Source organism: Panthera uncia (assembly GCF_023721935.1).
Source record: "Panthera uncia isolate 11264 chromosome B2 unlocalized genomic scaffold, Puncia_PCG_1.0 HiC_scaffold_25, whole genome shotgun sequence".
In the NCBI taxonomy this organism is placed as follows: Eukaryota; Metazoa; Chordata; class Mammalia; order Carnivora; family Felidae; genus Panthera; species Panthera uncia.
In genome coordinates, this window is record NW_026057581.1 from 23,813,717 (window position 1) to 23,833,090 (window position 19,374).

Below are 19,374 nucleotides of genomic sequence, written 5' to 3' on the forward strand. Positions count from 1 at the left end.
GACATGCGCTACCACATGGAGGAAACTTGAGGACATACGCTCAGTGAAATAAGCCAGAAAGTTCAAATACTGGATGGTTCCATGTATAAGGGGTTCCAAGTGTAGTCAAATTGTCAGATACAGAAAGTAGAATGGGGGCTTCCAGGGGCAAGGGGAGGGGAAGGAGGAGTTAGTGTTTAAGTGGGACAGAGTTTTAGTTTTGCAACATGAAAAGAGTTCACTGGATGGATGGTGTGATGGTTACACAGCTTTAAGTGAATGTACTTAATGCCACTGAACCATAAATTATACATTATGGTAATTTATACTATGTGTGTTTTACCATAATTAAAAATTAAAAGGTAAAAAAGGAAGATGACCTTGGCTTGGAAAGTCCATCATCTTGTGAACGAATTTAACCAAACCCCATCATCCCAAGGTGCTTCTATGTACAGTGTTGCCCAAAATATAAGAGGTCCTCCTCCAAGAACCCAGAACAAGTAACAAATTATCGACTCTAGAATGACCCCATTTTACAGTTCTCCTAACTTCTGAATCAACTTCATTTCCAAAAGCCCTACGGGGTCAACAGCCCACTTTCTGGACACCGCTCTGGAAGCTGTGGCCACAAGCCCACCATGCGCAGCTTCTCAGGGCAGGAAGAATCACTGCTTAGCAACTGTTAACTGCTTGCCGAGTTCCCTCTGTCCCTGACAGCAGCACCATGAGGAGAACTGACTGTCTCATCAAGAGGTCAAACAGTTAAAAAAAAAAAAGTTTAATGTTTATTTCATTTTCGAGACAGAGAAAGAAAGAGACAGAGCACAAGTGGGGGAGGGGCAGAGAGAGGAGACAGAATCTGAAGCAGGCTCCAGGCTCTGAGCTGTCAGCACAGAGCCTGACATGGGGCTCCAACTCACAAGCCATTAGATCATGACCTGAGGTGAAGTTGGAAGCTCATCCAACTGAGCCACCCAGGTGCCCCAGAGGTCAAAGAGTTAAGTGACTTGCTCACAGGCCCGCAGACATTGAGCCAAGAGGAGAAGTCAGTCTGTGCCTTTCCCATTTAACCTGCTTAATTAACTCCTTTGTACTTTTCTTTCCTGTCTACAGCATTAAAATGCATGTTCTTGTTCTCAGTTCTGACACCAAGCTTTTCTTCCCAAGCATTTGGCACATTGGATGATCCCCCATCCCATAATAGAACGAGGATAGTAGTTACCAATCAACGGTGCCTACCACGCGTTTGGAACTCTGCTCAGGGCCGTTAAGTGCTCACACTACCAGTATAGGGAGGTACTAATCTTCCTTGGGTTCATCATTTAATTACAAAATTTGATTCCAAACGTGATGCTTTTCCCACTCTGCTCTTCTTCATTCATGCATTATGGGCTCCCCTTGAAAGTATATTTAAGGCTTCCCTCCAGGTTAAAGAGAACGTAACAACATACTTAACTTTGTCACATACTCCTGCGACCTATTGCTTCTCCTATATCCTGCCCGGCCTGCCCCATTCCTTCCAGGCCTCTAACTGGACCTAATGTCTTGTCCAATAACAATTCCAACACCAATGGCACTTGTCTGCATGGAATACAACCCCAACGCACCTGTTGACTAGCCCATGGGGAAAAGACCCATATCCTCCTGGATGGATGCTGTGCCATTCCTGGATCGAAGTCCATCTGAGGCTGAAGGATGGGCAAGCAGCTGCCCAAATCCTGCCCTCCTGCTGATCACTCCTTCCCAGATGCAAACCACAGAAATTCTTGCAGCCAGTGAGAGCCGACACTAGAGGGGAGGAAGCACATTCTCTGTCTCTTCTTTTACCTTTCAAAATGTCATTGCTAAGTTCAGGCCCAGAGGGCTCATGGTACAGGTCTTCATAAAGTCGTGGTAGAATCTAATAATTGGTAACTCGAATAGTTGGTAAAGGCATAAGCTAGAGGATCTGTAACCCGGCTTCTATGGCAGTGTGTGCTGTCTTCTCCCGGCTGCAAATGAAAATCCTCACGTGGTCACCAGCACCCATCCCATTGCACCCTGAAGTAGACTTTTATGGAAAAGGCCCCTCCCCCCACTCCAACCCTCAACAAATCACAAGAAGCTCTGTGGGCTCCTCGCAGTGCTCACCCCGCGGGCTCCGAGCCTTGTGGCTGGAGGCTGGGGCCAAAAGAATCCCTGATTTTGCATTTGAGACCCAGGGGGTTTTGCTCCGCCACCCCCTCATATAGCAAAGTGGGCTTCACAGTGCAATATACAAACACTGAACATGGGAACACGGAGAATTTCTGGGAGTGCAGTGACGTAGAGCTTTAAGGGTTTGTTTGCAGATCTAAGCCTTACACATACATCTTTTCTGTAAGTGTTGTGCCTGCAAACGTTCTGTGTTCTGTGGGCTCAGCTTTTCTAACTGGACTTTCATACTCCCCCAGTGCAGATTTCACAGAAGAATGGCACACCTCTCGCGCCAGGGTTCTTGCTGCAGGGACAGGAAACTCTCTAAATTGCCCCTGAGTCCCATGCAGAGAGAGACAGAGAGTGTAGTGAATGATGTGGAGGCGGCATGGCCTGATTTCATCCCGGAGTCAAACTCAGGGCAAGCCTGCACACCCAAATAACCCATCTCTCTTACAGTAAGAAAGCACCCTTTATGGATGGAGGAAGGACTTGGGGTTTGACCAGAACAGGAGTCTGAAAGTATCATACAGAAGTGCTGGATAGGGACACCTGGGTGGCTCAGTCAGTTGAGCGTCTGACTTCGGCTCAGGTCATGATCTCACAATTCGTGGGTTTGACCCCCTCATTGGTCTCTGTGCTAACAGCTCAGAGACTGGAGCCTGCTTCAGATTCTATGTCTCCCTCTCTCTCTGCCGCTCCCCTGCTCACACTCTGTCTCTTTGTCTCCCAAAAATGAATAAACATTAAAATAAAATTTTTAAGAGGTACTGATTACAGGGATTATAGGGGAAAAGTGTGCATACCAAATGGAAAAGAAATAAAGCATAGTAGATGGAAAGACCTGAAAAAGTAGAAGTCATTAAGTCACTTGTTAACTAACATTTGAGCTGAATTATGTGTAGAAATGTGGCAGGGACCATGGTATTAAGTCTTACATTTACTTATGGCAATATAGATTACGGTGACAGTTTATTAAAAGGAAGGACAATATAGGGGTGACCCATGGCTCAGTAAGTTGGGCGACCAACTCTTGATCTCGGCTCAGGTCATGATCTCACATTCGAGCCCCACACTGACAGCTCAGACAGAGCCTGCTTGGGATTCTTTCTCTGCTCCTCCCTGATTCATCTCTCTCTCTCTCTCTCAAAATAAATAAAATAAACTTTATAAAAAAAAAAGGAAAGACAATGTGAACATTTCACACACGTAAGATTAGAGAGGCGCCTGCATTGCAGAAAACAGGCCTGAAGGTGAGGCAGAACTGGCGTTAGCCACGTGCAGTTTGCTTGTTAACACACATGCTCACGTGCAATAAAATTGCAAGTTTGGTAAAACAACGCATCTACCCTCTCTCTGCAATAGCAACACTCGCTAACTAAAGACTGACAATTGGGGGTGGGGGGGTGGGAAGAAAAATAGCAAAGATCAATGACACTAAATGAACAATTTTTCATCCAATCTGTGTTCCACTGGTGCAGGCAAAGGGTATGGAAGAATATAGACAACGTAAGATTCCAGCGTGCAGTTCTGCAGGCTGTGGGGGAGGTGTCACACCATGGCTGTGATAACATGCCGGGACCCCTGAGTGCCAACCTGAGAGGAGTTCAAAGCACACGGCAGCATTATCTCATCTCAGGAAAGCACGTTATTATTCTTATTATTCCCACCTACAGATGAAACTGCACTGAAGATGCACTGCAGGGGCAGGTGGCTGGCTTGTTCAAGGTCTCATAGCTGGTTGGTGAAAGGCTGAGAAAGCAAATTCGGTCGGGCAGCTCCTTCCTAGTGAATTCAGCTGCCTCGTGTTGTGTTCTGAATCCATTTGTCACTGTAAAAATTGTCGCCTAATAAGAGGACCTACCTTCCAACCCTCCCACTGGCTAACCTGACAATGAGTAAGTATGTCTGGTAAAATATTGACCTTTGTCTCTCTGTGTGATATTACCTGTGGATGAGCCCCGAGGATGGAATTCATTTAGCATTGAACTTCACCCTTTCCTGGCTATAGCTGTTCGATAAAAGAGTAATATTTTTTACTTATTAGTATTATTTTTTTGGTGGTGGTGGTGGGGAGCACTGTTTAATTTGGGGTTTCCAACACTATTTTCTTAGCAAACTAGAGGTCACTCTAGTAATGATTCTTTAATAACTAAAGACACCAATGTTTAGGCTGTCAGATTATTTCTTTGTTTGCTTGTTTTGAATGAAATCCTAGAATCAGTCACTAATTTTCCTATACCAGGTAATCTATAGTCATTCAGATAGAGAAAAAGAGTGAAGGAAAGAGAAAAGATGGTGGGGGAGTGTGAGGGGTGTGGAGCCATATTGGAGGCTGGAGCAGTGTCATTACTGAATGTGGCAGTGAGATTCAGATAACCTTGGCTGCACCTGTCTAATAAAGCCATCCCAGACACTCTTTTATTATAGTATCACCTAAGTCCTTTGTAACCTTTAATTACCCCCTCATCACACATGCTATTTAGCAGAGGAGAGAGGTTATGGAAAAGAATCAAGACAGGGATGAAAAAAACTAACGAAGGGGGAAGGAAATAAGAAAGAACACAAAGGCAGGAAACTGCAGACTTGAAGAACTGTACGTTTCAGTTGGCAAGGCTAACTGCAGTGTCCGTCCCCGGGGGGCAGCGATTCACGCCTGATTCATGCACTGCTATCTTTCTGGCGCCTAGAACAGTGCTTGACACACAGTACATATTTGTTGGATGAGCTTGATGGCCTCTAACGTTGTTTTAAAGGATGAACTGGGTGTGCCAGGCTGTAAGACAATGCAGTTGACCCTTGAGCAACACAGGGGTTAGGGACTCCCCAAAAATGTAACTACTAATAGCCTGCTCTTAACTAGAAGCCTTACTAAGAACATAAACAGTCGATTAACACATGTTTTGTATGTTCTATGTATCATATACTGTATTCTTATAATAAAGTAAGCTATAAAAAAGAAAATGTTATTAAGGACATTATAAGGGGGGGGGGGGCGCCTGGGTGACTCAGTCGGTTAAGCGTCCGATTTCAGCTCAAGACATGATCTTGCAGTTTGTGAGTTCGAGCCCCGCATCAGGCTCTGTGCTGACAGCTCTCTCTCTCTCTCTCTCTCTCTCTCTCTCTCCCAAAAAATAAATAAACATAAAAGAAATTTTAAAAAAGTTATAAGGAAGAGAAAATACATTGACAGTATGGCACTGTATTTATTGGAAAGAAAATCCACATGTAAGCGGACCCACACAGTTCAAACCCGTGGTGTTCAAGGGTCACCTGTGCTTCCAAAGGCCCTGAGGGTCTTACACTGGGCTTCCTAGTTCACCTGGAGGAGGAGGCCAGAGCCCATTTTCCTTGGAAGTCCACCGGGCCTCTTTGCACATCTAGAGAAAGCACAAGTATGTCATACCTGGTCTACACCTGGAACCAAAGGTGGCTTTGGGAAGCACTGTGAGGCAAGCATTGTTTTCCCAACCTCACCTCCCATTGTGACATAACCCACTCTCCCTGGGTTCTTCTGATCCTGAGGAATATAGGGTCAGAGAAGTCCATGCACCTTTAAAGTGGCAGCGTGCCACCACTGTCAGGAACACATATGATTTCAAACCATTTCTAGGATAAAGACAACAACTCGTACAAAGGAACAAGTCACGTGTGCTGCCACTCCAGATCACTGATTTCTTGAGTGAGGAGATTAGTGGAGGTGCAGACCTCCTCACTGCACTTCAGTTTATAGAAATGTTTCTTTTCTCCAATTTAGAGTACCTTGACATTTTTCTTTCTTTTTTAATGTTATTTATTTATTTATTTATTTATGTATTTATTTTGAGAGAGAGAGAGAGAGAGAGAGAGAGAGAGGCAGAGAGAGGAAGAGAGAATCCCAAGGAGGCTCCACGCTGTCAGCACAGAGTCGGATGTGGGGCTTGAGCCCATGAACCATACGATCATGACCTGAGCCAAAATTAAGAGTCAGACACTTAAAACTGACTGAGCCACCCAGGCACCCCACAGTACCTTGACATTTCTGAACGTTAAAAATATATATTAAAGGTAGTTCATTTGCATAATGTTTTCATAACATTTACAATAATTCGCTAATCACTCAAATTATAGTAACCAAAACAAAACAGTTGGGTCGTACTGCAGGCGGCTTCATCTTCAGAGTCTTCTTCATTTGCAGCTCAAAATGCACATTTTGTTTAGGTCAGCCTAAGCAAATAAAAAATTTAATAAAAGTAGTACAACGAAAATGGGTTTGAAGCATGGGGAATGTTTCCAACAGTCTGTTTGTTGTCACGATGAAGGTCTGACGAGGCCTGTGAGTCATCCCGTGACCAGCCATGAGAGGAGGGTCGAATCTGGACCCGAAGACATTCCTGAATCTCACAGAAAGTGGAGACAATAGTCCCTGGTCCTGAGCTGGGCCGAGGGTGGAGTGGTCTTTTCAGGTCAGGAGAAGAGTATGTGAGGGCCTCGATTCGAAAAGGTGGACTCTCTTCAGGGCCAAAAGACACGTCCCTGGGTCCAGGGGAGAGCCTGCTTCAATTTTGCAGTATTCCCTAAGTCTGGAGGAGAAGCCCCATAAGAATGAGATGTGGACGAAGACACAGAGGCCCCCCCACTGTGATGAGGTGTCCAAGTGGACTCTGTGGCATCTTCTTATTGAAAGTCCGTGTTCTCTGACACCAGCATTACCTTTGATAGTCATCACTATAAAAGGGAAGAGTTTCTTGGGTTTATTGATGAAGGCTCCTGGAGCCTATGTCCTAGGAAATTTTGTAAGAGAAGGGAAGAGAAGAGAAGAGAAGAGAAGAGAAGAGAAGAGAAGAGAGAAGAGAAGAGAAGAGAGAGAAGAGAAGAGAAATTCGGAGCTATGGATACATCATCCATGTGGGTACTGGGCACAGCTGGTATATGCTTCAATTCAGTGAGTGGAGAAGAGAAGCATGGTGAAAAGGATTTCTCTCTGCGGGCCCTGATTTTAGCTCTGTGAATTTCTGTCCCAGGCTCTGGCGTATTTCCCCATCCTCTCCAGAAGGACAGCGGGCCAGCTGTCGTGAGCTTTCTCACCATGAAGAACAGTCTGGTCATAATTCATTCAACGTGTCTTCATTCCCCTGCTTGTAACTTTTCACTTCTGCAGCTGGTAGTTTCTGTTGTTTCTTTTCCTATTTATACCAACCATGAATCAGGGCCTTTTTCAGAACCAAGTCTTTCTCTAGTTAGAGATCATTAAGGATCTGTATTTTCTGCTGCAAGGTTTCTTCTTTTGTTTTCCAGCAGAATTATGGCCGAACGGCATGCCTAAATGACCCCTCACCACTCAGCTCATGTTGGAAACAAAGGATTTAGCAAAGATTCGTCTATGAGCACTTTATCTTCTTCCTTCTCTGATTAAAAAAAAAAAAAAATCCCATTCCAATGATCTCTCTGTTTCAATTGCAAAATGTAATTATTTAAAGTTTCAATTTCCTTCCCTCTGCAAGCAAGGCTTTTTAGACATCTTTCTAAGAGTTCTCATATGCTTTTGTTGGTCCACTGAGCTCAGAGTGTTCCTTTTCCAGTCATTTTCCCACAATAACAGCTCCATGTTTCTCTTCAATTTGGTCATCTTCTTCTTTAGCCTGGTGGAGTTTAGACATCATCTTTTGCTAGGTCAGCTTCATTACAACATACTTTTCTCTCTGAAAGTTTTCTAACATTCCTTAGAAAAACATGATGTTTTTATAGAGTTTTGACTTCCCCATACATGGCATTTGTCTTTTGTTGTCAAAGAAGCAGAATTTTTCTGCTGCCACAGGATTCCTTTCTTCCAACCCTTTGACTGTGTCACTAAACCCTCTCACCTCAGACACTCTTATTTTGCATAGTGAGTTCAAAAGGCACCTTTGTTGCTTTGATCTTCTGTCTAAAATCTTACAATTTTCCACCTCTGGGCATATATCCAAAGGATACCAAATCACTAACCCTAAGAGATAAAATAATAATAATAAAATAAAGCAAAACAAAATAAAATAAAATAAAATAAAAATAAAATCTTACAATTTGTTTAGGATTTTATTTTTTATTTTTTTATTTATTTTTTCACGAGATATTTTTGAACATCTGTGCAATCTGCTTTTCCATCATTTGATAATCTTCTGCTCTTTGTGGCAGAAGTAGCTTCCTGAATAAACTGGCCAACAACCAATTCCCTGGGAGGCGGTAATAGCTCCAATTTGTGGGAGATTGGTCAGCCTCAGGTCGTCGGCCAGGGTCACCACCAGCATCCTGGAATAGCATTTGCAACATCCTTCACTGAAAGAGTAGAATGTCCCCCTCTCTGAAGGATTTCCATATTTGTTTCCAGGCTATATTCAGATGTACCATTATCGCTTAGGTCACAAGCTATTAAAAAGCCAACCTTTCTAAGATCTGTTTCTACATTCTTTAGGATCCCCTTTTCCCCCCACAAAATGACTCACAGATACTATATTTCCTTAGTTCTTCTATGTTCAAAAATATTTGTTACCTTTAAAATTAAAAGGCAGTATAACTGGATAAACAAATATTGGGGCATACTGTGTTTGAAAATTTCATGAGAATTGTCCTATTATTGGGATGCCTGGTGGTTCAGTTGGTTAAGCTTCTGACTCTCGGTTTTGGCTTAGGTCATAATCTTATAGTTCATGTGTTTGAGCCCCGCATTGGGCTCTGTGCTCACAGCACTGAGTCTGCTTGGGATTCTCTCTCTCTTTTTCTCTCACTGCCCCTCCCCTGCTCTCTCTCAAAATAAATAAACTTAAAAAAAAATTGTCCTATTATCTTTTAGCATCCAATATTGTTTGGGAAAATCTGGGACAACTGTGATTTTTTTTCCCACCTTTATGAATGACTTGATCTTTTTTCTGGGTTGCCCAAAGGACTCTTTCTTTACCAGTGAGATCCAGAAAGTTGATATTGACTGTTTCATCTTTCCCCTGGTTCATGAAAGATGGAATTTGCAGTTTTGTGTCTCCTCCTCCTTTCCTCATTCAGGAGGGAGAAAACCACTTTGTTCTGTCATCCCCAAACCTGCTCATGAAGATAGTTGTCTGATTAAGTCCCCTGATTTATATGGTGAGAAATAGGAGACAATCAATCAAACAATGCTGATTTCTAAGAAATGATTTCCTTCTCTCCTTCCCTTCTGCCGTATTAGGTAGGCTTAACCAGGGATCTCAGTCATGCATTACCAATGTGGATAAGAGAGTATGCAAATGCAAGAGAAGGGCTGGGCAGCTGCTTGTAAGGAATTGGAAGATCATTCCAGAGAAGCCCTCATTTTCTGGACCCTACAGTATCAACCATCCTGCTGGAACAGCATGGTCTGGGAAAGATGGGACTCGGCCTGGCCGGGCTAGGAGGTAATGATGAAGAAGGAGAAGGATAGTTTCGTACTACTTACCTGCAGAATAGCCTGCTCCTGCTTCAGGTTAGAAAAGAGCTGGGTTTTTTGTTTTTTGTTTTTTTCTGGTTGCTGTCTGTTTGAAGTATTTTATTTGCTCAAGGATTATTTGTTGTTTGCCTATACTTCGTGTAGGAGATACAAAGGCTAATCAGACATAGTATGGTCCCTGCCACCAAGGAGTCACAAACCAGTGGGAAACTGAGGCATCTATGGAACTAGTTCTAATCTAATCTAGAAATCTCAGAGTGGGGCAGGCAAGGGCATCCTTTGTAGTATGAAAAGAAACTATGAGAACTGTTTTTTATACTTATTTCCTATGGAAATAAATTACTGGTTTTTAAACGGTTATTTATATATCTTGAGAGAGAGAAAGTACGTGTGTGCATGCACACACACACACACACACACACACACACACACGAGTGGGGGAGGGGCAGAGGGAGAGGGAAGGAAAGAATCCCAGCAGGCTCCTGCTGTCAGCACACAGCCTGTTGTGGGGCCCGATCCCATGAACTGTGAGATCATGACCTGAGCTAAAATCAAGAGTCTGACACTCAACCAACTGTGTCATGCAAGCACCCCCTAAAATAAATTACTCTTTAAATAAATGTTCAAATGACACTGGTGTCCTCACAGGATGCTTATGTCTTTGGGTCACATGTCGTGAATCATTCCGTAGAAAGGGAGGTTCATAAAGGAGGAATTGACAGTAGTTTGCTGACCATGTTACCTAGATTTTGTTCCACTGATCTTCACAACTGGGCAAGGGACTTGAAACACTACAGCAAAGAAGTGGTGAAGTGAAGGTGATGTTAATGATGTGAACACATAAGGAAATAGCAGAGCTGACACTCTGCTGCTTATGTAAGCTCTTAGTCGGGCCCGTTGCCAGGTAAGGGAACCACAAGGAACTCCAGTGTGGCAAGATGTTGGCCAAAATAGGGGCGCCTGGGTGGCTCAGTTGGTTGAGCGTCTGAGCCTGATCTTACGGTTTGTGAGTTTGAGCACTGTGTAGAGCTCTATGCTGACAGTTCAGAGCTTGGAGCTTGCTTCGGATTCTGTGTCTCCTTCTCTCTCTGCCCGTCCCCCGCTCATGCTCTGTCTGTCTCTCTTTCTCTCTCTCTCAAAAATAAATAAACATTAAAAAATATTTTTAAAAAAGATGTTGGCCAAAATAAGATTAAAAGTTACAGAAAAGTGTATTTGAAATATTAACACCTGATATCATTAATGATGTATCTCAATCTAAGTATATACACCTTAAAACAATACACATATGACTTAAAACAATACACATATATAGTTTATAAATAAATATATATATATATATATATATATATGCTCAACTTTTCTTTTTTTACTGGATAAGCTTGGTGACCATTGTTTTAATGTAATAAATGCAGAACCTGTAGTAGGAAGGAAGAAACTTCTGGGTATGCATAACAGTTCATTGTTTCAGGCAACCAGAGGATATATCACAGATGGTTGAGCTGCATCATCAAGAATGAATGAAATGTCACCAGATGAAGAAGAGAAGAGGTTCATTTCAGGTTGATGGAACAGTATGAGCAGAGACTCAGAGGCTCAGACAACATGACCTAAAAAGGAAAGCAATGGGCAAGTTCAAGTCTTCTAGAATGTACCATGTCTAGGCAGGAGGGTGGCAGGAAACACAGAAAAGATGGATCACACCCAAATTCCAAAGACTTGAATTCTATGCTAGGAATTTGGACCATGCACTACAAGCTATAGGGAGTTAATAGAGATGAATGAGCAAGATCCAATTAGGAGTTTAGTTGTCTGATATCACTGTCAGTAGTATATTGGCCTGGGGAAGTGTTAGACTAGGCTCTACAAGGATACCTGGAGGTCAGCAAGGAGGAAGTCAAGGCCAGTTAATGGGAAGGTCAAAGGTCTGTCCTGGCAGCACTCCACAAGAAGCCAATCAAACCAGACAGGCCCAAGATGGTAGGTGAGATGACAGGAAACCGCTGACTAAATTAGGAAGAAAATTCATGAAACCCTGCTTTCTACCCAAGTAATGAATATTCTGCTCCCCTAGTTAACAACTATCAATAAAAGATAAAAACCCAGGGATGCCTGGGTGGCTTAGTGGGTTAAATGCCTGACTGACTCTTGGTTTCTGCCTAGGTCATGATCTCATGGTTCATGGGATCAAGCCCCAGGTAGGGCTTTATGCTGATAGCACAGGGCCTGCTTGAGATTTTCTCTCTCCTCTCTCTCTGCTCCTCCCCAACTTGTGTGAGCATGTGCATTCACATGCTCTTTTTCTCTCTGTCTCTCTCAAAAAAAGAAAAAGAAAAAGAAACCCAACCCCTAGGGGAAGCAACACTCGCCCACTCTCAAACCCCCAGTTTACTTGGCAACAGAAGGAGCAATAAATGATGATATTGACATTGGTTTTAAGGATATCTACCTATTGGGTTCCTGGGTAGCTCAGCTGGTTAAGTGTCCAACTTCTGCTCAGGTCATGATCTCAGGGTTTGTGAGTTCGAGTCCAGTGTTGGGCTCTGTGCTGACAGCTCAAATCCTGGAGCCTGCTTCTGATTCTGTGTGTTTCTCTCTCTCTGCTCCTCCCCTGCTAGCACATTCTCTCTCTCTCAAAAATAAACAAACATTAAAAAAAATTAAAGGATATTTATCTATCTATCACCACTTATTTTTCGTTGGGAAACGTACAGTCCTATATTAGCACCAAGACAAAAAATGCCGCTTAATATTTAGGAGATACTGAGAAACCAATCTTTTTTTTAGTTCACTTTTAATTGTGGTAAAATGCACAGAACATACAATTTCCATCTTATTCACTACTAAGTGTGAATTCAATGGCATGAAGTACATTCTCTAAAAGCTGTACATCCATCACCACCATCCATCTCCAGAAGTCTTTTCATCTTGCAAAACTGAAACTCTGTCCCCATTAGACACTAAGTCTCCATTATCCTCTCTCCTCAGCCCCTGGCAATCACCATTCTTTCTGACTATGAATGAATTTGACTATTCTAGGGACCTCATACACATGAAATCATCAAGCATTTGTCCTTTGATAACTGGCTTATTTCCTTAGCATAATATCTTCAAAGTTCATCCATGTTGTAGCATGTGTCAGAATTTCCTTTTTTTTTAAAGGATGAGTAATATTGCATTGTATGTGCATGCCACATTTTATTTATTCATCTGTCTATGAATACTTACGTTCTTCCACCTCTTTGAAGTTGTGTATAATGCTGCTACAAACATGGGTGTACAAATACCTCTTCTTTTTTTCTTTAATTTTTTTTAAAGTTTATTTTTTAAGGAAAGAGATACAGAGCATGAATGGGGGAGGACAGAGAGAGAGGAAGACACAGAATCCGAAGCAGGCTCCAGGCTCTGCATGGTCAGCACAGAGCTCCAACTCACAAACTGTGAGACCATCACCGGAACTGAAGTCAGAGGCTTAACCAACTGAGCCACCCAGGCGCCCCTACAAATACCTCTTCAAAACTCTACTTTCAATTCTTTGGGGTATGTATGAAAAACTTTATCTTTTAATAAGTTACAATGTTTTTCCTCTGGGTTATTTTGGGTTTTTAAAAAACTTTTTAATGCTTATTTATTTTTGAGAGAGTGAGAGAGAGACAGAGCCTGGAGTGGGGGAGGGATGGAGAGAGAAAGGGAGACAGAATCTGAAGCAGGCTCCAGGTTCTGAGCTGTTAGCACAGAGCCCGATGCTGGGCTTGAACTTACACTCGAACTCATGCTCAAACTCATGCTTGAACTCATGAGAACTCATGAGTTGTGAGATCATGAGCCCAACTCAGACACTTAACGGACTGAGCCACTCAGGCGCCCCTCCTCTGGGTTATTTTGAAAGAGGTAGGTTCCCTTAATGCATTATTTTCTTGAAAACGTAAGGAGAATGTGCGCTGGCACTCCAAAGTAGGCTGGGCATGTCAAGAGAAGAGTTCCTGTTCAGAAGCTGACCTATTTCTTTCTTCTGTGAAGACATAGCTAAAGTCCACCAGGCATCCAAATCCAAGAGGCAAGGGGTTACCATATGTATCTATATCTATCTGAATATGAGTGTTTTAATTTTATTTAAATGGCAAGCAAAGGTCTAGGGGCCCATGTAGAAGAGACACTGTGAGCTGCCTAGCCCTCTGTGAGCAGCAGCTGCTGGTGGAAGTTTCTAAGGTGTGGTGACGGAACTGCCATCGCATGAATCCACAGCAGTCTGCCACTGCCACTTAAAATGGCTCCCGAATGTATCTTCTTGTGTGCAATTCATTTCATTAGGGATTTATTTATAAATTTGTCTACTGCACGGACTGCACCTTGCAAGCTGCACCCTGTCAAGCTTAGTATTTTATAATGTTCCCATTTAAGAGTACTCTCTACTCCTGTGTTTCTGCTTTTGCACAGTCTGGCTCTGTATCTGAGATGCCATTTACCTAGGATTCACAGAGCGAGCATTCTCTGGCTTGCCCTCCCCCAGCCTAAGAGTCTTACAGATCATTGATACACTGGGGGAGGAGGGGCTGCTTATGAAAGGGCGCCGGGGCCTTGGAAAGCCGGGTTCTACTCCCTCTGCGCATTTGTATGACAAAGAAGGCAAATCTCTTCCGTGAAAGCTCAGCACTCTCAGCCTGCACTGAGGCCATTTTAACCCAAATTCGAAAGCAGGCAACAGGAAAGCAGCCAGCTTTACCAAGGAACAAAAGTAAATATTTCCGCACTGCCCTGCATTCACAGGCTCGCAATTTTCTCTGCTCATTCCACTTTTTTGTTACCTGGGCCGGCTGGTCCCCACAGAGCCCCACGACTGCGGAAGGTCAAGGGCTCTGAGACTCACAGCCCCGCAACCCTTGGACCAAATAGCACGGGGCCGACTCTGCCGGGAACTGCTGGCTTCTCATCAGGGGAGGGGAAGGCCTGGGAGTGGGGGGAGGACTGTGGGATATGAACAGAGAGAATGACAAAGCCGAGAAAGCGCAGGTCTCAGTGGAGCCTAGGAAGCCCCCGCACCACCTTCTCCCCACAGTCACAACATAGGGCTGCGACCCCTTCCCCTGGGCATTTGACTTCTTTACATAAAAGTTAGGATTGGTAGCTTTCCAATACCTCTAGCTGGAGAGTATTGGGAAGAGTTAAAAAAAAAAAAGAAAGAAAGAAGAAAGAAAGAAAGAAAGAAAGAAAGAAAGAAAGAAAAGAAAAAGGAAATAATGATGGATTTGCGGTCTCTTTCAATCTCTCTTCATTCATTGGCCAAGTGTCGGTTGCCTAGGAAACCGCGTGCATCTCGCTGCGGAGTAGGCTGTTAGGCTAACCGGGCTTGGAGCTGTGTATTAAGTGGTTAATGCAGACAGGCAGTAAGGAAATGCGAAAGCTAGAGGTCTTGTGATTTCAATAAGCGTGTAAAACAAAAAAAATCTTGCTTTAAGGAAACAATGCTTTAAAAATTCACCACAAATTCAGCTGTACAGTACTCCCTATCAGACTTCAATTAATTAAAACAGTGACTCTACGTGTACTAATAGATAAATGCAAAATCACTTGAGAATTTGCCATTTAAATACTCTCAATGTTGTGAGGGCAAATATAATTTTAATTGCTTAGGGGGTATCCTACCTCAGCCATACAATCAGTTATGCATAAAATAAATGCTGAACTTTATTTTACACCAAGTTATGTCTACAACTTCTGGTGAAGGGAAAATTTAGAAATATTAGCATATCATTAAAGCTACTTAGCCTGTAAGTGATGGTGAAATACATAGTTCTGACACCTTTAACGCCTGATATACAATGACCTAGATGGAGAGGAATTCTGTGTAATTCACAAAAGAAATGATGGAAGACCCAAATGCGGCCGAATCTCTTTTTTTCCTCACCAGCCTCTCCTCAGGAACTATACGGAATAAGAATGATAAGGATCAGCAGATAAACTGAAAGATTTGGCTGTCACAAACGTAAAATCAGCTTCTTGTGAAAATAAAAATGTGCAGCAGCATAAATCCAAAAAGGGCGGGGTGGGGGGAGGGAGGCAGGGGGAGATGTAAAACCAAGAACAAGAATGCCAGCTTCGCAGCGGCTGGGGGTGGGATACAGTACCGGCAAATGTGTGAAAGGAAGGGCTTCGAGTTCCAGCCTCACTCTATCCCAAGCCTTTTCCCCCGAAGTAAACCCAAGAGGAAAGGGTCCTTTTAGCCACATAATCTTGAGCTCACGCTTTCACCCGACACTACGAGGAAATCTGGCTCTGAAACCGAAGCTGAGAAAATAAACCGTTAGGTGAGGGAGGCTGGAGGCCGGCTCAAATTTCCCGGCATGGAGCCGATCCCCTGGAGCCCCGCGCGCCAGGGTTACCCCTCGGCCCTGGTAGCCAGGCGCTAACCGCTCAGTGAGCGTCTACACTGGGCGCGGGTGCCACCCTCGCTGGGTTCCTTCCCGCACGCCTCGGTCCCATCGCAGCCGCCCTCCAGGTCCGGGTGCTGACACCAACCACAGCTCTTGCGGCCCCAACGTGGCCCCCTTCCCCGAGGCCTGGGGGCCCGGAAGACGGGATTGCAGACTGAGCCCTGTTTTTAACTTGCTGTGTGACCTCGGGAGTCGTTCACCCTCGACGCTTCTGCATCTGTAGGAGCTGGATTAGAAACTCGGGGTCCTGGGTCCTTGGAACCCCGCAAGTGTGGCATGTGGGCAGACCTTCGGCTCCTCTGCCTCTCTCCCGACCCCCTCCTAACCCCAAGAAGGGAAGCCGCGTCTGGGGAATTCTGAAGGTTCAGTCTGGGCGCCATGGGTGTCTGGGGGAGGCTGGGCTTTTGTTCTCTCGGTTTCTCTTTGTGCACTGGAATTGAGTTGAAAGCCCCCCTTCCACCTCCCAGCGGGAAAGAAAGGCGGTGACAGCTTGCTGATAGTTCTGGGAGGGTCTCACTCAACAGCTGCAGGCTCCGCTTCCCCACGGGAACCCGGGTCATTCGGCCCTTCTCGCCAGAGGATGAAAAAGGGTCACGTCACCTTGCAGGCGACCGGTCCTGAGTCGACAAGGGGAAGGGTCCTGCACCCATGATATTGCAGGGGTCAGGTTCCAGGTCCGTAGTAAACATTTCATGCACGCTTTCAACTCTCACCCTTAAACACAAGCAGATTCCGCACCCCGCCCCCAATACACACGTACACACGAAAAGTAACAAAGAGATAATCTCCTTCGACTACCTACAAACTGTGGATTTTAAAGTGTCAGTGCTCAGAGTCTGCGCACGCGCTCTGTACGCGTCAGGGTCTCGGGTGGCCTCTCCCTCACTGTGCCGCAGTTTTTAGGCGTGTCCCTCACCCCCAAGCAGTAGCACCAAGGTTGGGGACCTCGTGGCAGGCAGGCAGCAGGGTCCAGCACCTGATGAAAGATAAGAGTGTTAGCGGTGGAGCGGGCGATGATCACCCTTGAAACCCATCTCCTTAGTGGACAATAGATGAACCAAATCCAGACAGGAGTAGTGCCTGGGGTGTGATTTTTAAATACTCAGTTGTGAGAGGTATCCCACATATTTGTGAGCCCTTTGTTCTGACGCAGCCCCGCCCCCCGTACCCCACCCACTTTCTGACCACTGGACAGTACCAGTGCGCGGACAGCCACACCCACCCCATCTACTCCCAAGGAACAAAAGCCAGTCCCTGGGGTGGAAGGGTCTTTGGTACCATCCAGGGAGCTGGGGAGTCTTGGAGAGAGTCGGGTGGGGCTGGAGGGGGCGTGGAGGTCGCCCCACCCCTGGATGCAGCAACCGCAAGCGAGAGGGAGCCAGAAGCCCTTAACAGAGACAAAAGAGAGAGCTAGTGGATGCTGGGGGAGGGGTGGAGAGCCCCCTGGGGCTCCTGGGCTTTGGGTGTCCAGGGGCACTGTTCTTCAGACCCCAAAAGCCTTATCACACACGATTTTCCTCTGGGCTCGCGTGTGTCCCAAGGCTCTGTGTGACCGAGGTTCGGCCGCTGGACAGTCGGTGGTTTCTAGGGTTGGGGAAAGAGGCAGTGGTCTCACGAGGGACGGGTAGGTTAGAGATCCCTGGCCGTTAGCTGAGGGGGCGCCTCAATCAACGCTGGCAGAGCAACCTGCCACATATGCCCTCCACCTCAACCTTCCACCTGCCAGCCTCCGGAGCACCGTGCGCTCCTTTCCAGAGCACCTGAGGGCCTCTCCACCTGCTCCAGTCTCCCTGCTCACCCCATCTAGTACCAGCTCTCCCCCCATCACCGGCCTACCACACGGGTTACCCTGGCTTCGCCCACCTCCCGCCCTCAGTTCCCTCACCTACCCCCAATTCTCAGTACCCATCTCTTCCACCTCCCCCCATCCAAGTCCTAGACAATGCCCACGCCCCCACCCTACTACCCTAAGCCCCCAGCCCTCGCCTGGTCCGCAAGCCTGTGCTGATTGGCTGCGGGCCCAATGTCCAGCCCCCGGGATGGTCCTTGGGGCTCGGAGCATTACGTCAGCTGGGCCTGGAGAGCGCTAGCGCGAAGGGGACTGGGGGGCTCCGGCTGGGGGCGCGGCCTACGCAGGCTGCCCCACCCTCCCTGCATAAAAGGCCCAGTCCGCCGGGCCGACGTTCTCAGCCAGTCGGTTCCCGAGCGCGTTCCCGGTGACCCCACAGTGGGTGTTTAAGGGAGGACGGACAGACTGACCAGACGCCGACCAGGGCCAGAAGAAGCTAGCTAACACCATGCGTGAGATCGTGCACATCCAGGCGGGCCAGTGTGGCAACCAGATCGGCGCCAAGGTGGGCGCGCCGCGCCGGGAGGGGTCGGGGGGTGGTGGGGTGCCTTCGCCTGCAGCCCCTCGGGGTTCCCGGGTGCGAGCCTCGACCTGAGCAGGCCCTGGGTTCCCCAAGAACAGACCTTCCCGGCTGCTTTGTGCGGCGGTGTGGGGCGTGGGCTCGGAGGCGACTTGGAGGGGGGAGGAACCTCTCTTTTATTTTTGCTGTAACTCATTTGGAATCCCGGGCACTCCTCGGTCTCCGCTTCCTCCCTGCTCCTCACTCGGCAAGGCAAGCGTGCCTGGAGAAGGCTCGGGTGTGTCCCCGAGGCTGTGCGCGCGGGTTTACCGGAGGGGCAGAGACTCCCGGAGAAGTGGTTTTACCCGCTGGAACCCCAGGCGAGCTGTGGGGGAGGGGAGGAGAGCGATTGTCTAGAGGTCTCAGGACGTGCTTTGAATCCCAAACCACCCTCCTTCCGTTGCCTCCGGTCCCTGCTCCCCAGCCCACCCCCTCCGCGCCCGCCTCCTGCTGCCGCACGCAGCTGCGACTCTGAGCGCGCAATTCCGCAGTCGCCGGAGCCCGCAGCTTGCTGGCTGCCCCCCTCGACCCCGCCCCGACGAGACTCCCACCTCCTGCCGCCGGCAGCTGTTCGCCGGGGAAACGCCCAATTTCAACTTTCTCACTCTGTAAAATACAAGCCTTGAGGCTGGGCCGGGTCACGCTGCCTGAAAGTTTGGGTTTTTGCAACTGAGTCGAGGGCTTTTCATTGTGAGACGCAAGCTCTCTGAGAGGTCGGGCGTGGCTAAATGCAAACTTTTTTCTGTGTCTTAGTTTTGGGAGGTCATCAGTGATGAGCATGGGATCGACCCCACTGGCAGTTACCATGGAGACAGTGACTTGCAGCTGGAGAGAATCAATGTGTACTACAATGAAGCCACTGGTAATTGCTTTACACCTGCCCCCAAGGCCGCCCTTCAGTTTTTTACTCTCTAGTCCCCGGGACTAACTCCAGGAGTGTGGCCCCAGGGGAGAGAGGACTCTAGGA

General features: G+C 46.5%; 1 protein-coding gene across 3 annotated transcripts in view; it reads left to right on the plus strand.

Moving 5' to 3' along the window:
- The first annotated feature begins 18,118 nt into the window (after nucleotides 1-18,118).
- TUBB2A (tubulin beta 2A class IIa) overlaps nucleotides 18,119-19,374 on the plus strand; it is a 55,517-nt gene continuing 54,261 nt past the window's right edge. The window contains exons 1-2 of one of the 3 annotated variants that reach the window (XM_049655105.1): nucleotides 18,119-18,353; nucleotides 19,161-19,269. In XM_049655105.1, the coding sequence (XP_049511062.1) occupies nucleotides 18,297-18,353; nucleotides 19,161-19,269 (166 nt within the window). In that variant the 5' untranslated portion in view covers nucleotides 18,119-18,296. The remainder of the gene's footprint in view (nucleotides 18,354-19,160; nucleotides 19,270-19,374) is intronic. The other 2 variants (XM_049655103.1, XM_049655104.1) reach the window with 2 other exon arrangements.